At 44.4% G+C, this 20,231-nt stretch overlaps 2 protein-coding genes across 5 annotated transcripts; one reads left to right on the forward strand and one right to left on the reverse strand.

The window, feature by feature from the left end:
- Positions 1-774: 774 nt before the first annotated feature.
- exoc5 (exocyst complex component 5) lies at positions 775-10,824 on the reverse strand. The gene is made up of 18 exons (XM_034575878.1): positions 10,553-10,824; positions 10,116-10,210; positions 8,219-8,366; positions 7,929-8,123; positions 6,453-6,517; positions 6,177-6,205; positions 5,940-6,049; positions 5,778-5,822; positions 5,552-5,692; positions 5,384-5,466; positions 5,086-5,295; positions 4,819-4,966; positions 4,601-4,709; positions 3,205-3,325; positions 2,993-3,079; positions 2,761-2,869; positions 2,409-2,624; positions 775-2,007 (listed from the first exon to the last, which is right to left on the reverse strand). Exons 1-18 carry the CDS (start codon positions 10,577-10,579, stop codon positions 1,819-1,821), a joined length of 2,127 nt encoding a protein of 708 aa, XP_034431769.1. The 5' UTR covers positions 10,580-10,824; the 3' UTR covers positions 775-1,818.
- On the forward strand, positions 10,797-15,451 carry ap5m1 (adaptor related protein complex 5 subunit mu 1). 4 transcript variants are annotated; one of them, XM_034575881.1, is made up of 9 exons: positions 10,808-11,004; positions 11,464-12,124; positions 12,227-12,454; positions 12,543-12,682; positions 13,220-13,305; positions 13,409-13,521; positions 13,619-13,715; positions 13,810-13,926; positions 15,042-15,451. In XM_034575881.1, exons 1-8 carry the CDS (start codon positions 10,937-10,939, stop codon positions 13,890-13,892), a joined length of 1,476 nt encoding a protein of 491 aa, XP_034431772.1. In that variant the 5' UTR covers positions 10,808-10,936; the 3' UTR covers positions 13,893-13,926; positions 15,042-15,451. The 4 variants fall into 4 exon arrangements, 3 of the variants coding, with proteins under 3 accessions (XP_034431770.1, XP_034431772.1, XP_034431771.1); XM_034575880.1 differs by having other exon boundaries at positions 14,220-15,161; XM_034575879.1 differs by having other exon boundaries at positions 10,797-11,004; positions 13,810-15,161.
- The last annotated feature ends 4,780 nt before the right edge of the window (positions 15,452-20,231 follow it).

Genomic DNA, 20,231 nt, shown 5'->3' on the forward strand with positions numbered 1-20,231 from the left:
TATGTGTCTGAATGTGTGTATGCAAGAGCTGCTCAAACTGACGCGTAAGAGAGGACAGTCTTATCCAGCTCTCCAGTGTTGACAGTATTACTAATCCCCTCCACCTGCTCAAACACCCACCCCAAAAAACACATCCCTCCCCCTCTTGCGTGCGCCTGTGCCGGGAGTCCCTGGGGCCGGGCTGCGCCTCTGCCTTCGTCTGCACGCCAGTTATCGTTCCCGGCCCGGCTCCGCTCCCCCAACCTTTCCCCGCGCCACGTACATTAATCGCCGCAAAAACAAATAGTTCTCAAATGTTTGGAAAAGACCCACTGTTTGCATCAGGGCCTAACAAAATAATTTTTACAAGCTATCCAGTTGTGATTAGGGCTGAGAGAATTGAATTTATGTGGCATTGATAATATTAATATTAACCTAATTAATTATGTTGTTTGAACTTGCACAGCACTGTGTGTACCTTCTACACAACACTAACCAGCCGGAGCTGGAACTGAGCTCTCAGGCGTCTCTATCTCCCCGGCTCTCCCCCAGTCCATGACTACTGCACACAATTCATCAGCTCGTAGATATCTAATCCCCTCTGGCTCCGCTCACTTCCTGAAGTCTAAGAAAGAACTTTACTCTGGTGGCAAGAATTCCCATGAATACTTGATGACTTCTATAGAAAGGAGGACCGTTTCATCTCACTTTGAAAGTGACATTCACGAGAGAACTGAAGTGACTTTTGAGTCACAGCTCGGCATTTGTGAAGGATATCATGAGCAGGGACGAGGGTAAAATGCAACATCTTATTTAATGAGTCACTAATTAAGGTAAACAGCAGCACAGTGGGAGCAGCTTTGCGTATGAGACAAGTTTCAGGCATTGGGGACGCGATCTGGCGTCTTTCTTAGTGCAAAAGACAGTGAGTGTGAACCTCCCATAAGCCCTGTGTGAAGACGTCCCCTCTAGTTTGTTTCCTTCATCGGCAGAGGTCAACATTTCAATGTCTCCTGACCCAGAAACACTGCAGATCCAGTCTGTGTGCACCGCTGGATGAGCAAGTGTTGATCTGTGCAATTACAGTGACACATACTCAGTGACCCATCACACCAGTCATCTGAGCCTAAGAGGGGACCACCCAAATCTCCAGAGAGGCTCCCAGGCCTGCGTGTAGTTCAGATCACAGTTCTCTGTGATGGCCTGTTGACCTTTTGCTTTGTGGTCGGAGCTCGGAGGTTAGAGAGGTGGTCATGTGTCTCTCTCAGCCAGACCGAGCTCTATCTCATGCTCGGCCAGGCTGCCTCTGTTGTCTACGATTCATTAGGAAGGGAAGCTGTTCCCGATAGACAGTGCTACTGCAGGCCTGATGTTTGACTTTACAGAGTGATTGTTGACCGTCTCCCTTTACAGCAGCTTCAGGGTCTTTTCTTGTGCACAAGTGCAGCCACAGAATTTATATATTTGGCACAATCAAAAAAAAAAGGTTTCTCAATTTTCTTTTCTTCTTTTACATAAGCACATAATTCAACGTTGTCCATTTACTTATAATATTCAGAAATCTTAGATTGGTGATGGATTAGTATTTAAAAACAAATTAAATCTTAAGTCAATAGATATTTAAATTTCTTGGACAAAATAAATGGGTAAAATGCACATTTCCCAAATTCAAGGAGCAGTGGCCTTTGCCTCCATGATGTACAAAGCGATCCCAGTCAAGTCTGTATGCCGGGGCCAGGCCGATGCGTTCTCTGAAACAGGGATGGGTTTCTTCAAGGTGCGTCATCTCATCAAAGCATTGGTTACTGGACGGAGGGCAGCAGAGTGTTGTATCAGTCACTAACTGAAGTGGCGGCCCAGTCTGGCTGAACGGTAGTCCACTCTGAGCTGGACGAAGGCATGCAGGAGGTTCCGCTCCAGATTGGTGAGCTGCTCACCCGAGCAGACCTGCTTCAGGTTGTCAGGGGCGACCACCAGGAGGTTACAGAGGGCGTGGAGTGTGTCGAAGAGCTGCAGCACCAGAGGAACCTGGAGGACACAGAAACAACATGTTCAGATTATCATATAAATCACAGTGTATCGTATGTGCACTAAAAACCACACAGGGAGACATAAGAATTTGTAAGTCTTACAACTCTTTGGTCATTTAAAAAAAAAAAAAAAAAAAAATCCAAATATTTGTGTATTACAGGGAGAGAATTTGCTGCTTTCATGTCTGACATAATTGACAGAATAATTAACTTTTAAAATTAAGGTTCTTAGATTTTCTGGGTCCTTATTACCTTTTTACATTTTATATACTATAAAAAAATAAATCAACAAAAATAATCATCCACATAAGCATTCACCTAGACTGGCCTTTCACATATACAGTTTTGTTTTACCCTCTGACCAGTGTATCCTTGACCTATGCCCCCACCCCCACTCACCCTGAAGTCTTTGGCGCATCTTCGGTATTCGGCCACGTCGCAGATGGCCAGCATGCCTCCCATCGAGCTGTAGCTGTACTGCTGTTGGTGCTCGTGGATGAGCCTGTGGAAACGCACGCCCAGCTCTGTCAGCACCACGTCCACATTTTTCCCATCCATGGATTTCCGCACGTGCTCCACCTGCCGACTGACGTAGGCGCATACCTTGGAGCAGGCCTGTCGGGCAGGAATACACAAAGGGAAACATGGAGGAGATGCTGACAAACTAACTAAAACCAAAGACAGCTTCAAAAACTTTCAGTGTTTAGTCAAAGAACAGGATAGAATGAGACAGAGGCCTTGGATCTCTTACTGTAGTGTACTGGATCATGACGTTGTTTTCATCTTCAGGCCTAAAGTCAGTCTTCTTCTGCTCAGTTGCCAAAATGTGCTTCATTTGCCCCACCATGCAGTTCAGTGTTCTGTGTGTGGCAGGAAAAATACATAAGAAAATGGCTCGTCTTGCCATTCGTTGGTTTTAGTTTTCCCATATTCAAAATAAAACATCTCACTTGGCAGTAGTTTCCCACCTATTATAACCTCACCTGTCAATTCCTGTGTCCAGTTTCACTTCCATCTGTTCTATCGTCTCTTTCTTTTTGTGCAGGCACTCTGCCAACTTTTGAGATGAGCTGGAGAGATATTTCAAAGGTTGAAATCAGAGTGCCACTTTTCATCTAAAAATGATGTGTCTATGAGAGACAGGAGGTATATAGCAAAAACAAATATTCAGAGATATATATAACCACTAACTGACCTTATAAGAGGCATAAGCTGGTCATTAAACTGCTTGTCAAACAAGTGGAAGATAGAGTTTGCTTGTTGAACCACATCCAGGAAGTACAGGTTGGCATTCTTGGCGTCTGATGAGGGAATGGCTGTGGATCAAAGACAGAGAAAGAATACATCAAGAAAATAAACCAAAATGTAGGTGAAAGAATAAATCAATGGGATTCACAAAAATGCAGAAATTTGCTGTTGCCTTGCCTGTCGACGTTACAGAAGCACAATAGATGAAACAGAGATTCTCATTCACATTAACACTCAGTCAGTGAGGAGAAGGGGAATCAAACCATGGGGGGCATCAGTAATTCACTTCCTTAAAGCAGAATGTACCTCATGAATCCACCACTGTAAGATACCAAATTCATGTTTAGTTCCACTGTAGCTGCCTGGAGGTGATAAGCTGTCTCCTTATTATACAGGCACATGCAGGAGGTAAAGAAGAGCCAGACACAGTCTCCTTCACAGAGTGGTAACTGGGATATTTATCTGTTACACCTGTTAACTGCAACAAAATGTGTTAGCTATAGCGTTTGGTATGGTGTCCATGGCAACACGCTTCTTCATCTGGTCCCTGACAAAGTGAAAGGCTACAGACGTAGTAGGCTCATGTAAGTAACTCCGGTTAGTGATGAGACATCAGGTGTTTTTTTCCCCTTCAGGTGTCAAAGGAAAAACAACTGTGGTGGCGTCACTGATTGAGATGTGGCGTGAAGGGAAACAGGCTCGAAGGTTTGAACTCATACGCTACATTGTCGAGATCAAAAAGTCACAGACAGTGGCATTTCAGATTATCTTCCACGTATGGCCAAGAGCTTGTAGCTTCATTTTGCCTGAGAGGCCACAACCTGTGCATTCTTTGGTCAAGTTGTGAATAGAAGACAATATGAGTATATTTAACACTAGCCCGGTCCATTGCTTTTTATGTATTCTATTCTAAGGCAACTGTGGATCAGGAGGTAGATAGGGTCGTCCACTAACCAGAGGGTTGGTGGTTTGATCCCCAGCACCTCCAGTCTGCATTCTGAAGTGTCCTTGGGCAAGGTACTGACCCCCAAATTGCAGTTGACAGTGTGTGAACGGTGGGTGATAGATAATATGCACTGCGTAAAGATATATAAACATACTGTGTATATGATTGTGTGTGTAGGGGTGAATGCGACTTGTACTGTAGAGCGCTTTGAGGGGTCGACAGGACTGGAAAAGCTCCATATAAATAGTCTATTTACCATTATCTGTCAGCTGAGAGTGAAAGTTACTTCTAGCCTCTGTAAGGATGAACTTTCTCATGTTTTTATGGGGGGGGGAGACACACAAGGCACAGCAACATATACGCTATATATGGTTATAATGAGTTTAGTAGGATGTACCTGAGAGGCCAATCTCCAGGGCGTAGTCAATGTGATCCACACAGAGATGTTCGACCAGCAGCAGGAATATTGAGAAGGCATTCTTGGGTAGGTCAGAGGGATCTGAAAGCTGTGGGACCCCAAAACATAAAACTCTTTCAAAACTACTTTTCTCTACAAGACATCATCAATACACTCCCCCCTCCCCCTACAAGCTAAACAAAGCAGAGCAGCCTCACCCTGTTGCATCTCTCAAAGGCATGGCGTGTCTCTTGCAGCAGGTTGACGACCAGCTCTGGGGACAGAAAGGTCTCCCCGTGAGTGTCGATGCTGGGGCCCAGCGGAAGGTTAGTGCGCTGTCTGATACGCTCCTTCAGCTCTTGAATACTGTAGAAGAATGTGGATTAAGATTACTTTGTGCATTTCATTTTATTATTGTGCAAAAGAGATTTTCAAATAATCCTAGCTTAATCTGGCATGATGAAACTGAGAATGAAATTCCTGACCTGCCGGTGCCTATGGGGCGTTTCTGATGGTTCTTGGAGTCATAGTATCGCTGCAGAATCATGGCACCCCGAGTGCGAAGGTATTCCCTCTCCATGTCAATGTAACTTTCCAGGTAGGAGGAGAAGATGCTCTTTATCAGCTTGGACAGGAACGTGTGCTTGTCTGAGCCCAGGTTGAACTCCGTTAGCTTGGTGGCTAATGCTGTGGTTCTGAGGAATGCGTGAAGCGAAAAGTAAAAATATAATTATTAAGCTGTTGACCGAAAGTGAATAGAAAACATGTGGTCAAGTTATTTACTTGGAGTAAAGGTCATAGAGGTTCTTGAGGTACTGTTCCACATCAGAGTGCCGGGTCCCATCCAGTTTATCCTTGACGTGGGCCTGGAGACACAAAGCCCGTCAAATATAAACAAACAGATGAAACACAGCTATAAAACACATAACACACGAGCGGTAGGAGAAATACCTGTAATTTGTTCTCAAAGATGTTTTGGATGAGTTTGGCCATGACAGTCTCCGGGCTGCTGAAGACCTCGCCCACCTGCTTGTTGACCCTCTGGCAGAGGACTGCAGTGTCCTCAAACACATCGCTCCTCAGGTAGGCCCCCTTGAGACAGAAAAGGGTTATTCGGGTATTACTGACACCCAAAATGTGCAGTGTGTGACGTATAAGAGGAACTTTTTTTACTCACTTCTTGACACTGTTTGATATAGACGTCCACACAATGTGCATAGCCCTTTAACAAAAAAGACACAGGAGTTACTCCATTACAAGAGGTGTAAATCAAGTGACCATTTTAATGATCACACTCAAGACATAAAAAATTATATCAAATACACGGAAAAAGAATCACCTTGAAATGTAATAGAACTGCCGCAAGTTCCCTCATACGCCCGATCTCGCCCCTGCGCTGGGCAGCAGTGAACTCCTGGATCAACTGTCGCTCCAGGTCATGGTACTTACCTGGATAGAAAAGTAAACACGAAGACATACAAAAATAATGTTATAATTAGTTAACTTTTATTGTATTTATTAATCATTATATTGCAGATAATAGTGCATAATGAGTTAGTCCCAACCACAAACTTACTGGCAATTTTTGCCTTGACATCTGCAAATCTGTCAGAGAAAAACACAATAAATCATTCAAGAGACAACTACAACTCGTATCCCACAATTAAGGTCAAAAGGTAATGTGCACTTTATTTTTTTTTAGAAATGCATTGATTTGGATTAAATGCTTAAATACTTGATATGTTCTGCTATGGCCTTACACTACCAGCAAAAGTCGACATCACTAATACACCACCTTCCTCTTGTTTGACAGTGCTCTTGTCTAAAGCTGCCTCCAGGATGCCTGACTCACCTGTCGAATGGCAGCTCCTGGGCAATGAGATGCAGCTTCTGGATGATATCAGCAGCCTCCTTAATCTGAAGGAGAGAGAGAGAGAGAGAGAGAGAGGCGGAGAGTGAGTGTGTGAGAGAGAGAGAGAGATGTAAGGTGAGGGGAAAAAGAGAGAGAGCACGACAGAACCATGAGAGGTGGACATCCAGACAGAAAGCAGGCAGGCCGCCGGCGGTGTTCTCCACTTGGGGGATCATCATCTTAGAGCAGCCCTCCTCCACCTCCCCGTGTTGAACAGGGAGCTGATAACCGACAGGCTGCGCTCACCTGGGCATCGGCAGCAACAACAGCAGCAGCAGTCCTGACTTAGCAGCACATCCAACTCTTTATTGGCATGCCTTTTCTGAATGGGCTGTAATCCCACAGGAGTCTAAATCGCCTTCAATAATCTGTCCGGCCAGGGATATCTGTCTAAAAAAAGGGGGCCCTGTCGAGAACTCCCCTCCCCTCCCCCCGCCCCTCCTGACATACACGCTGGCTGAAAAAGCCCCAGACCTGCGAAAGGCCCGCCGTCCGCAACTCCTCTGTTCCTGCAGATGCCTGCCTCAGCTAACATCATTACTCTGCTCCCGTGAGGAGGATCCAGCCTTTCTGCTCGGCGAAGGTTTTCTAAGTATCTGTCCCCCAGCTAAGATTAGCTAAATCCCATGTAAGTAATGTAGCCGTCTCCCTGCAGTCAGGGTTTAGCAGCACTTGTCTCCACGCTGGCGGCCCAGCCCTCCCTTTCAGAAGGATTAGCAAAGCCACCCCCCTTCAGCTATTCACTTGCAGCTTTCCTCTTTCCCCCTTGTTTGGAGGTATGCTCAGGAAAAGGAATCTGGCCAGATATTTCTGCATGCCTCTCCAGAAAACTAGCTCCATCTCCAGCTCTCGTCTCTGGGATTGACCCCAAGACTCGCTGCTCTGCATCCACTAATGATGTTCCTACCAACAGGAATTAATCTGAAGCGTCCCAGCCTCTCGTTGTCACTTACAAAACTGCAAGATCCAACTTTCAGGGGGTCACTTTTCAAACATCTACACGGCCTCTGCGTAGGTGGAAACTATGTGCGTCTCATCTCAAGGCATCCATGTTATCGCCGCCTTTAAATGTACGATCACGCCACGAGCTCTTTGCCTCTGTAATGCGGCACAAAGCTGAGGACCAACTAAATTCTTGCTCCGAGACAACTTACTGGAAATGCAATTAGGGTTGACATGAGCATGTTGACATCCATGTGAGTCGATCACCCAGCTATTGTCAGGCAGCAAATGACAGTTTATTAATCCAAATTAGCCGAGGGATCCAACTAAAGGGATAAACTTGACAAATTAATATGGATGCTTTACCTCCTAATCCTGTTCATTCTTACCTCCAGCAATATCACAGCAGGGGACCTTGTCAATGGTCACACCTCCGCCAGAGTGAATGGAACGAAGGCGTGCATGCATACGCACCTTGTCTGGGTTATTGAAGACGTCACTGCGTAGGTCTCCATCCAGGAACTCGTTGAAATAGGTCATCAGACGCTGAGCCTCCACAGCCCTCTGCCGGGGTGTGTTCACGCCCTCCAGCTGGTCGCCAAGGTGACAAACCTTGGTGGCCACATAGCTGATGTGCTCGTCAAGCTCTTGGAAATGCTGGAAGGCCACCTGAATTGACACAGAACAATAAAGACATTAAAAATAGATGAAGAATTCTGTGTTATATGTTATAAATAAAAATGATATTTGACCGTACAACACACCTGGTTGCTTCTCTGCAAATCTTGCACTTTGTGGGCAAATTCCTTGGCTTCACGATGACACTGATGCTCGAGCTTCTCCACCCGCCGCTGGATCCTCTCATCCAGAAGCTTTAGCTCCTCTATGTGGTTCTCAAACTCCTCTAAGAGCCTATAACAGAGGAGAGAAGGTATGTGGATCCAGAACTTCACATCAGTCTACATAACACACGGTAAATCCTCAACAAACACACAAGTAAAAACACACAAATATTGCTCTTATTCGCGAGGAAGTAATTGCAGAACACAAGGTTAAATCTGTCCCACTGACCTCACACTCACAGTTAATAGTTACTGAATAGTACCGGATGCTTAATTCCTGGGTCCCCAGACTTAAGAAGCTCTGAGAACTAGCAGCTTCGTCAGCTGCATTTTAAGTGTCACCAGGCTCGCAGAGCAAATGTTCTAAGTCAGCACCACATTTCACAGAGTAAGAAACATCCCAAAATGATGAGTGTATAATCTCTTGACTAATTCCCTCAGCACTGGCTACAGCTTAAAGACATCTCCCATCCCTTCCCAATAGACACTCATTCCCTGGCTGGTGACTCACAGTATGGTGGCCTCCACAGATATGTTGTCTCTGACTCCTCGCTAAGAGCTTCCAACGAGGTGGTAGCAACAGTTTTGTGAAGGAAGAAGATAAGGCAGGACGGATCTACAGTACAGTTTAAGTGTTATGGCATTTTTGCTTACGAGACGTAAGTAGGTCCCCAAGTGTAAACACAACAACAAGCAGAGAAAATGCCATGGAAAAAAATCTTAGAGACTGATATTTCTGTTTTTTTTTTCAACCATCACCGACATTGAATTAGCGTAGAGGACACCAAGATGAGCGTTGGTCAGTGTAAAAGGAAAAACTTCAGTTTCCCTCCAAGTAATTATGATTCTTCATTTACACTGAAAGGTATAAATGAAGAATCATAATTTATAAAAAGATATTTTCATTCTATGATTAATCTAGGGATTTTTCTGAAAACAAACTAAAAAATGTGCATATTTGCACTTCAAAAAGTCCAAAACATCCTGACATGTAGGATAAAAGAAAAGAAATAGTTAAGGCAAGTTGGAGAATTAGTGTTGGACACAAATACATTTTCTGGTTTACTAGTAATTCTTGACTTGATAGATAATGAAAGACATTCCTTGATGTCACTATCTAATCAACTTCAATGAGAGTCTGAAAATATGAGACATGAGTTTGATTGTGGAAGAGGCCAGGAGGACGGTATGAAGACATACCAATTAGTTGCATTGTTGTGGAGATGATTCCACTGTCAGTGGAAGGAAATAGAAAAGGCTGTTGGATATTCAAAAGTTATAATATGATCTGTTACCAAAGCATCTTCCTGAGAAGTAAGTTTGTCATTTTCATGTTAATATTTAAACTAAATTTACATGCAAGGTTTAAAAAAAAAAAAAAAGCTCACAAGATGTAAGAGTATTTTATACATTTTTATAACTCAATATTAACTGTTTATTATGATTATGCAAAAAATAAATAAATGTAATAGGCTGTAGAAACACTGGCACCATAACCTGCAGTATAAAATTCCACTAAGCTACTGCCTCATATTCAGAGTAATCTGAGATGGGTTAGGGGGTAGAGCAGCTGTCCTCTAACCAGAAGGTTGTCCCCATCTGCATGCCGAAGTGTCCTTGGGCAAGATGCTGAACCCTGAGTTGCCCCTCATAGAAAAAGTGCTGTCCGTAGATGCACTGTATGAATGTGTGTGAATGTGTGTGAATGTGTGTGAATGGGTGTGAATGGGTGTGAATGGCAACAACCTGCACTGTCTTTATAAATACAGACCATGTGTGTGCTGTGAATGTAAATACGAATTAAAAGCTGCTTCTGTACCTTTTAGGGTCAAAAGCCTCAGCTCCTCCCTTGGAGCCTCCTCCAGGAGTCCTCCATGCCAACCTCTCAATGTACTCATCTGCGTCAAAGGGCTCCTGGGGGGGGAGAGAAGGTCCTGTTAGTGCTAATGGTCGCCCCCACATACGATCATTCAAACACTGAATCTAATGTAATGATAATAAAAGCACACACACACTGGGACGACTGATAAAAAACGGCTAATAACAGCTAATAACGATGCCATTTCTCCGGTTCATGAAATAAACAGCGTTCGTCCAAAACAGTTTTCACGACATGACGCAAACTTCCCCCCAGCTGCTTGAGTCCTCCTTAGACCTTAATAAGAGAATGAACAGTGACGGGCACCGTTAGGCTGCCGTCAACGATAGCTAGCAGCCTTGCTAACCTGACAGCTAACAGTGCTCCGGTCATTGTACCTCGAACAGCTGAGCGGTCGTCGCCATGTTGACACTTCGGCTCGCTTCGCGTGGGGATGCAGGTCAGGGGAAGGAGCTCGGAGTCGGTAACGCCGCCGACTTCCGCATGGATTTGGTGCAGTTTCGCCCTTTGTTGACAGCCTGATGATTAGCAGCCCAGCTTCCTGTATGAGAGCAGGGTGGGGATGGCCGCGGCCCGGTGCGCATGCGCGCGGGTCGGCTGATTGGCGGTGGAAGTCACGTGACACAACAACAGGAAGTCGGTCCACCGTGGATGTGTCATGAGACCAGAGCCAGTTTTTATCTGTGACAAAATGTGATCGTTAATATGATGAGAGTCAGGTTTGTGTTTGTATCACGTGAGGAGTTAGTGCAGCCGGAGAAATGAGTGTGCGAGCTTTGTGGATTGTTTCTCACGAGAAGGGAGAAAACGTGTCGATACGATTCTCGAGGTTTGTAACTAAATGTTCTCCTACATGATACACACGTCCCGCTATGAAGTGTCACTTTGTCTATAGCTGTATGTTCTAATGTCTTGTCTAATCTTCAATTTATTGAATTTAGTCTGGAACTATGGCTTATCTGAAGTTCATTCTTACAAGGTTTTACAAATGATTGACACGGCTTCTCATTGGTTTTAAAAAATAGTTTCTATCTATTTTAAAACTCTTCAAAAAACGGTTTCTATTTAAAAGCCAGTTTCATTTTGGTGCCAAAATAAGTGAAAAGTGCTTTATAAATGTCGTGTATTATTATTATCATTTTTATTATGAATAATCCTATTTTTTTGTAATTATGAAAATATGAATCTATTTATTTTGTCTGGCGTTGTTTCCTCCCTGTATAGCTGCTTGTTACAATGTTAAGAAAACACTTATTATTGTTATTATTATTATGTCTCACCCCCACAGGAGGTTCTCCACTGTGGAGCACCGTGCTAAATGCCTGGCAGGTTCCTCCTATGTAGCCGTCCCAGAGGACGGCACCGTGCTGCAGCTACTGCTCACTGAGCTGGGCCTCTCCGAGCCAGACAAGTCCTATGTGGCCCTCAGAGACGACTGCCTTCATCGCCAGCGGTCACCGGCACTGGAGCTGCACGTGGATGGTCCTGGAAAAGGAATACTGTGGCCGGTGTTGGCCATCTCACAAGGGCCCCTTATCCTGGCTTGCCTGTGTTTAGTGGATGCCCCTCCTGAGCCACGGCCACCCCTGGCCAACCTGCTCTCTGTCTCACAGGGTCTCACCCTCCTGGCAGGCCTGCAGACTTTTCTCCTGGGCTCGGGGAACAAGCCTGATAGCGAGGGGCCGGCCTCTCGCCTTGCAATGCTGCCAACTGTGCTCCTGCAGGTTTGTCCACTTGGGACACCCCTGGATGTGCCAGCGCTGGGGGCACCCGCTATGCCCACAGCGCCCACACCTGCTGGGAACCAGAAGCAGCCGGCCTGGAAGACGGGTCTCTACCGGGGTCGGGCAGTTGTGAACGTAGCTTTGAAAGAAACGGTGCGCTCCATGCAGTATGGGAATCAGAGCGCACAGGACCTCTGGGATGTTTACGGCACAGTGACATGCAAAGTAAGTGCACAGTTGAAAGGGAAGTAAGCAAGTTATACATTTTTGACGATTAACTAACTTTTCCCTTTTTGCTTTCTATTTTTCTCCATATCTCTCCATAAGTGTGAAGTGGAGGGGGTGCTCCCAAATGTGACGGTGACCCTCACACTGCCACCAAACGGTTCTCCACTACAGGACATCCTAGTCCATCCCTGCGTCACCTCACTGGATTCTAGTATCCTGACCGCCAGCAGCGTCGATAACAGTGACAGCTCAGCGTTCTCTGGGCCCTATAAGTTCACCTTCTCTCCTCCCCTCGAGCCCTTCAGACTATGCAGTTATACATCTCAGGTAGAGGACATACATCTCCTTCTCACATGCTTCTCATCCCACATGTTCACTGTGCTGTCATATGTGACTCCTTCAACTTTATCATCAGGTTCCCGTTCCCCCTATCCTTGGATCGTATCAACTGAAGGAGGAAGAAAACCAGCTGCGTGTGTCAGTAACCCTCAAACTTCACGAAAGTGTCAAGAACAGCTTTGAGTACTGTGAAGCACATCTGCCATTCTTTAACAGGTAAACTACAAAAATGTATAACAAACTAAAAGAGTTCTGTGTACGGTCATTTGATTTTCATTTCAGAAATGAGTATAAATAAAACAAGGAGTGATTTGAGAAAGTAGTGACAGTTCAACAGACGGCACATGCAGCTGTGTCAGCAGGTGGACATCGTGGGGTATTACGTTTCCGTCATCCTGTATCGTAAATGAGATTGTCCACGTTTGTACTTTAGTTTCAGTCTTGTTTTTCAGAATCATTACACCCCCACACCAAGGATTTATTATATCAGCAGATCATTCAACTGCCAGCTTCTCACATTTAATACATTGAGGAACATTTGTCCTCATGGGGTTTTCTTTCAATCAAGATTGGTGTAAAATATGCTGTCACTAATTGCCGCTGTGTCAATATCTGTGTAAAAACGCAGCTGAATGTGGTTGAACCCATGAAAATTTTGCAATGTAAATTTTCAGAATTCAAAAGTACTGCAATCTCAGTTTAGCATGGTTAGTAATATGAATAAAACTGTTTATATGTGGGCTGTGTGTGCAGAGATCAGATGGGTGTGGTGGATGTGAAGGTGAGCTCCGGGCAACTGGATGTTTCAAAGGAGAAGAACCTGCTGGTCTGGACCCTAGGTAGACATTTTCTCCTGCTCATCACTGTAAACAAAAACACTTTTATTGCAGCTGTATATTTAAAAAAGAAACTAATGAGCAGATTCCTGTCACTGACATGTAGGACAGAAGTTTCCTAAATCTCGCGAGGTCATGATGGAGGGCAGGATCACCTTCTCTGGGCCCACACCGGGACCTACTGACCCTCTCTGCACGGAACTGACTGCCTACATCAAAGTAGGTTCATATGTGTGGTGAGAGTCAGAAACATGTCTTTGGTCTTAATGTATGCAATGTTCTACAGTCATTAACAAATCCACTGTTATTTTCACAGTTGTATTTCAAGGTGCCTGACATAACACTTTCTGGATCCTGCGTGGATCAGCATTCAGTGCAGGTTTTTTCTTCTGCCAAACCACGGATTGTAACATGTGAGCAATTTTAATGTTTTTGTATCAAAAAGTCTTTGATGTAAACACAGTTTCGGAAAGTAAAAGATTGTCTCTGTCTGTTTTATTTTTCCAGCCCGAGAACTTCAATCCAAGGAGTACTTTATATGGAACTCAGCAGGTGCCGCTCCGGTGTCCTCTGGGCAGATGATGCTGTAGCGTGGATCTGTAAAAGAGGAGCTTGGTGTTCAAGGTGCACAGTTCACTGTATTACACTGTATTATATTAATGGGACTGAAGAACATGTGAAGGACATGTGACTCCGTTCAATTAAGTTGGTTGAAACTTGTTGTGGCTGGAGTATTCATAAATGTCAAATGGTTTATATATGTTACATGTAGTATAATATTCACTTGTAAATAATTGAGCAAATCAGTGTTCAAACTTTGACTGGCAGAAGCATTTTTTTTTTTCAAACATACCCTTCCTTGTGGTTAAATGTCTTTCATCCCCCAACTTTCACCCCCCCTCAAATTTATCCCATTGACACAAGGGCCACCCCTCGCTCTGACAGTCCCACTTCAGTGGCTCTCCATCAGCCGGATAATTAGCAGCTGGGACCTTGTCATCAGCTGTTGTGGGCCTGAAGGAGACAGGCGGCTGGGCTGTGAAAGGCCAGGCTGCTCTGGCCAGTGTTTTGGCTACAAAAGGCTCCTCTTTTAGAGCTGGCAGGAGCCCTTACCCCGACCAATCACTCCCCCCCCGCCTCTTCTTGACCCCGTCCCCGCCCTGTCAACTAGTGGTTCGTTCAAACGCACAACCTCTCCAACCAGACTGTGATTGAGCGCTGACCCTCTGGCCCTCAGAGACTTTAAAGGCAGACGGTCCCATTCAGCGAGCAGGAGCTGCCTAATTGGTGAAAAAGTCACAAGGACAGTAATGGTGGGGTGGCCTTTTGAGGTTGCAGAGGTGCTTTAACTCGATTAATCTAGAACCTCGGGTATTTGATTTTTGAACCCTATTGTTACAACACAAAAGGGTAGATCTTCCTTTTATCTTTGCTTAAATATGTAAAAGTTATTTGAAGACATGTTTTTTCCACAGTTAACAATGACTTTACCTGAACTATGATGAGTAATAATAATGAATAACCAGCCGACGAAGGGTTAAATTCGAGGCCCACTGCTTCTCAGCAGCCAGACTCCTCTGAGTGGCCTCATTGTGTGCTGTTGGCCTCTTGTGCCCCTTGCTGGTCCAAATGCTACATTCTCACGTGGATTTCCACTCCGAAGGCTGACCATGACCAATCCTCTGTCAATTGGAACCAATTGCTCACACGGCATCCTTCACCTTCTTTTTATGTGGCAGTGCGGAGTGGCAGACACCAAGACCTCTCGGCTCTCCCCTCCAGGATGATTTGGCTTTAAGGCCCAGTGTATGTGGCTAGCGAACCGGAAGAGGAGAAGATTTTTTTTTTTTTTTTTTGAGGACTTGGGCCACTCTAAAGCTCCTCAATATGTGGTCAGTCTGGCTCCTGTAGTCTGCAGTCACTGGCCTCTCGCTGGCAGACTTTGCTTTGTTGATTGAATGGCTCGCTAAGTAGACGGACTCGTTTTAATGCGTTGCTGTGGTCCGGTGCCTTCTGCTCACGCTTTGGGTGTGAAACCTGATGAGCTTTTCACAATCACAAGTGTATTTCCTCACTGTTAACATGCAAATATTTAGGGGATTAACGATTTTCTGTTACAATAACCTTTGAAAAAATAAATTTCTGAACGTAAAGCGACACTGTGTATCATTATAAATCATGTTAATGCATCCTGAGAATGGACAGAATTAAGTGATATAAATGAATGTGATGATACCGAAAGATTTTCCATATGACAACGCTACACACATAATAAAAACCTGAGGTCCACTGAGCTGTGGGTGTTCACTTCACTGTGTCCCTCAGCACAATCATGACACCCAGTGGCAGAGCTCTATACAGTTCATATTACACTTCTTCTCTTCAATTAACATTCATTCTTATCGAAATAGTTCCACTGAGATGGCGCCACACAATCTTTGCTAATTAATTCCTGTCCGGCCCCCTGCTGTGTGATGTGATCACAGCAGGGTTCCTCTAACGCACCGTGCCCGAGGAGGACCCAGGCTTTTGTCGGCCGCTGTGGCCTCAGGTGTTTGGTGGGAGTCCAGTTCCTCTCAGCCCCTCATACCCTCGCTGAGAACCAGCCTCAGAGAGACCACTTGAGGATTTGATGGTGCAATTAGCATTTTCCTCTTCACGGGTCTAATTTATTCTTCAAGAGCCACAGATCTTTTCAAATAATGGGACACATTATCTTTGGAAGCTGAAGGATTCTTTTGTGCTAATATCTACATCCAATGCTCCAATGAGAAAGCAGATGTGAATCTTTCTGAACTTAATTTTACTTTTAGATGTTTGTTATCAGTATTGCAGAAAGACTACATGAGCTTCTCCACGTTAGTGCGTCACTCTCACCTGTAGAGGGAGCCATAAACTCAGTCATGCAGGGAATTTGAAGTTTGTTCATCTGGAAAGTTGATTGGATGCCATTTGAAATCATACATGATGAAATATGAAATGTTAATTTGTTAAAGCATATAAAGATATAAATAAACACGATCCCATGATTGGCTGAGAGAAATCAGTTTTTTTGCTTCAATAGCCATGATGCTCTGTTAGTAATTATATTATATTACCTTTTCTTGTGTTTTAGCTCTGTTCTGATCCAGATGACTAAAAAGAAAAAGTACTCTTACTCCACTTTTCCCGACTTCTGTCTCTTATCCTCCCCGACTGAGGCTACATGCAACTATCTCGCTCTATCTTACCCCTGTCGTCTATTCTCTCAGTTTCCCTTTCAGCTGTTCATGATAAGTTATTGTCCATCAACAGTCCTCTATGTTCAGTTTGTTGAACAATTCTTTCCTTGAGTCTGTTTTTGGGACCTTGAGCTCAATCACTTTGGCTCCCATCTCCTGCTCCCCACAGGTGTGTTGGGCCGGTGGAGCAGAGGCAGAGATTTTGGCTCCAGAAAGCGACTGGGGTCCAGACTTTCTTCTGTTGTCTCATCCCAGAAGATGTTTCTCTCTGTGGGCCTTCTTACAAGTTTCAGCCTCTGGCTCCCTTCTGTGTTTGGAACTCTGGCTACACGCCCAAAATGAAATGAGCAGATCATGTTAGAATCAATCAACAGGCCACATTTGGATGGAATCAAAAATAAAATGCAAAATTAATGATTTGCATTCCTACCATTAACTGTGTAGACAGTCTTATGTCTTCTCTGCTCTCTGGCTTGGCGGGGGTGAGCTCGTCGCTTTCGATGAGCCTGTTGAGTTAGAGCCGTCTGGGCCTCCAGAAATCCTCCCTAGAAACCAGTGGTAGAAAGTAACTACATTTACTCATGTTTTCTTAATAATAAAAGTAAATTTTACTATATGTACCTTACTTCACTTTACTTTGTACTTCTATTAAATCAATGGTTCCTAACTCATTTTGACTTGTAACCCTTTACAGGAAAGCTGAGGCCCCTTGTCATGTATCTTTGATTTGTTTCACCTCAGATGATTATCTCCACCAGAGGTTATGCTCCCCCCCCCCGTCCTTTTGTATGTTGGTTTGTTTGTAAGCAAGATTACACAAAAGCTACCGAGGTAATTTCCACAAAACTTATATGGGCAGTATGGGTCAGGGAAGCACCCTTTCAATTTTGGTGCGGATCAGGGGACGAATCCAGGATATCTTTATCGATACTCGATTTCTTTAACATTGTTAGTTTTTTTTTCACCAATTTCAGTCACATTTAGGAACTGATATTTATGAGTGTTTGAACTTTGGAGCGGTTTGATTTAATTTAAGCGGACTGTTGGGCCTTGGTGGAGGTTTGTGCTCCACTGAGTGCCTAGTTGTATTTTAAATTTTAGTCAACTTTTTGCAGCACAAGTGCATTTTGTTGATAATACGTACTTTGAATGCAGGACAAAAAGCAGTTTTACATTGTTGTATTAATACTTTCAGGCTCTGACTACCTTTGTTATTAACATATATTACCATGCATACATAGTAAGAATTCTGATTCTGTCCCACAGACAGAAGTGGATTCAGAGAAAACCCAAAATAATCATTTGACCATCGAGCCCATACTTTCCTTTGTGTCTGATTCTCTGTGTATCTAATAGAGGGGGCTTTTCTATTCCCTGTACCCTGAAAATAGATCCCATTGAGGAGCGGTCATGGCTGCAGACCACCCTACTTTCCACTCCACCGGCACTTTAATCAGATCCACTGGGACAGGAATGGCCCACACTCCAATGCTGTATTTGTATCTCTCTTGCCCACTCTCGCTCTCTCTTTCTCCCTATGCCCCATCTCCACCCCCCCCACCCACCCCCGCTCTCTCTCTCTCTCTCTCGCTCTGTCTTAAGCACTGCTGCACACTTTAATTCTCGTTCAGTATAAAAGTGTATGATCTAAATTATTGATGCTACAGATGCACTTCAGCTCTTCCATACTTGGTCCTGATGCTTTACCTGAATCATTCTGCTGGTGCCGGCGTGTCCTGTCTGGCCGGTTATAGAAAACGGCTGGACACCCCCATCTCTGCAGTCCCGGCCCTACAACAAACATCACAATTCCTTATTGGGTTTAAAAATAGCATGAGGCTAGGGACAGTTGGGGCAGTCGGCAGGGGTAGTTTTCCCCTCCTTTTTTTTACCATGGCAATTTGACTGGCAGTGCTTGTGTGGCCAATTTGAGGAGCCAGTGGTCGCAGTGCCTGAGGAGAGATAATGATGGGATGTCTGGGTAAAATTCACAACCTGTCTGAAGAAATAATGCAAAACTATTTATGCCAGAGTCCCAGGACATGGTTGAACAGATGGGAAACTTCTGATATGAATCAGGCAACAAGAATAACCTGTTATAGTTAACGATATTATTATATTATATAATATACTAGGCAGCTGGCTTTGCCGCGCTAACCTTGGGTCTTCGAGGTGGATGAGAATGAATGATGCTGGAATTGCTGCTCTGCCTTTGTGTGAGACTTCCTGCAAAGCATGGGTCTTACAGCACACACATGCACATAGTGTCAGCTCATATCACAACACAAAGTGATGTTTTAAAAAAAAAGAAAGACAAATGAATAAGACTTCCACTAACCTGAAAGTGAGGAAAGAGTTATTTCCTGCTTCAGCGGAGGTAAGGTTGTCTTCCTCCGTCCCAAAGACCCTGATGGCTGCTCCAGGGCGACCGGCAGACAAGGGAGGGTCCACTGGGGTTTGAGTGGTCCCCGTTCTTCTGGTGGAATATTACATGGAGCCACTTTACGCAACCTGGGTCTGGAGTCTGTAGAGCCCATTGTTCTGCTCTCTGGCTCACGCTGAAGTACTTGTTGTCCAGTGCAAGTGAGATCCGTCCTTCAAGTTGTGTGTTAATTGATAAATAATCTCACCTTTTCATTGCCTTCTCGTCATTCACCGGGAGCTTCTGTCACTATAGGTCCGCTGGTGATGTTAAGACTCTCCTCAAAAAATCTTTCAGTTACAGAATAACTTCACCCACAAATTCAATTGATCATCGAGTCCCACTTGTTCCAGCTGCCTCTAAACAGTCCTAGTGGCCCTTTCACGATCTCCCCCACTGGGAAACTTTGTCCTGAAGCATCTCCGGCTGGTTCCAAAGTACAAATGCAATAAACACTTTTGGTTATGGTTAAAAGACTTGATGCGTACTTGATCCTGCCGGCATACTTGACTTTCTCATTATAATGAGCAAGGTTTCTATGGCAACTCTCCCTACAGGTTTCTGTGTAACTCACAAGTTAATGCTTGAAGGGACCTGGTATTTTCCTGAGCCCAGAGGGTTGAAGAGAGAAGCAGGTTCTTCAGGAAGTTATTAACTGAGTGAAAACTGTGACTCTACCAGGGCCCAGAAAACAACAGGGAGAAGACAAACACTGTTATTAGGGTGCATGTTGGAGTTTTATCTGCCCCTTTTATCTGCCCCTACACATACTGTTGGTAATGAGCCATGCTAGAATAAGGAACTACCTTATTTTTGCAGACATTCGTGGCCCAAAGGATGAATCGTAATGACCCTGACGTTTCCTTTAGTGCCACCATGAGGTTGACATATATTTTTTTATTTTTAAAAATCTCATCAGCTATTGCTGTGAGATTCGGTACAGATACAAGTGGAGCCCAGAGGATGAATTGTTAAAGCACCGAATGTTCATTTAGGGCCTCCATCAGGTCAATACAAAAACTGTATTTTCATTTTTGAGCATATGCATGGAACATGCTGATGTTAGCAGTAGCTCGAAAGCACTGCAGTGCCTATAAGTAAAGTCTGACAGAGCTGCTCGTGCGGCTGTCCACTCTTAGCCATGTTATTAATATTCTTAATTATTCAGCTTGTTTGGAGCACTACAAGTTGTCTCATGTTCCGTTTAAAAGTGCTGAATGCTCGGCCCTTTTGGACCAAATGCTGCTGATTGGCATTTAAACTGTAATATGACCAGACCTCGTAGC

This window comes from Hippoglossus hippoglossus, chromosome 22, assembly GCF_009819705.1.
Source record: "Hippoglossus hippoglossus isolate fHipHip1 chromosome 22, fHipHip1.pri, whole genome shotgun sequence".
NCBI lineage: Eukaryota > Metazoa > Chordata > Actinopteri > Pleuronectiformes > Pleuronectidae > Hippoglossus > Hippoglossus hippoglossus.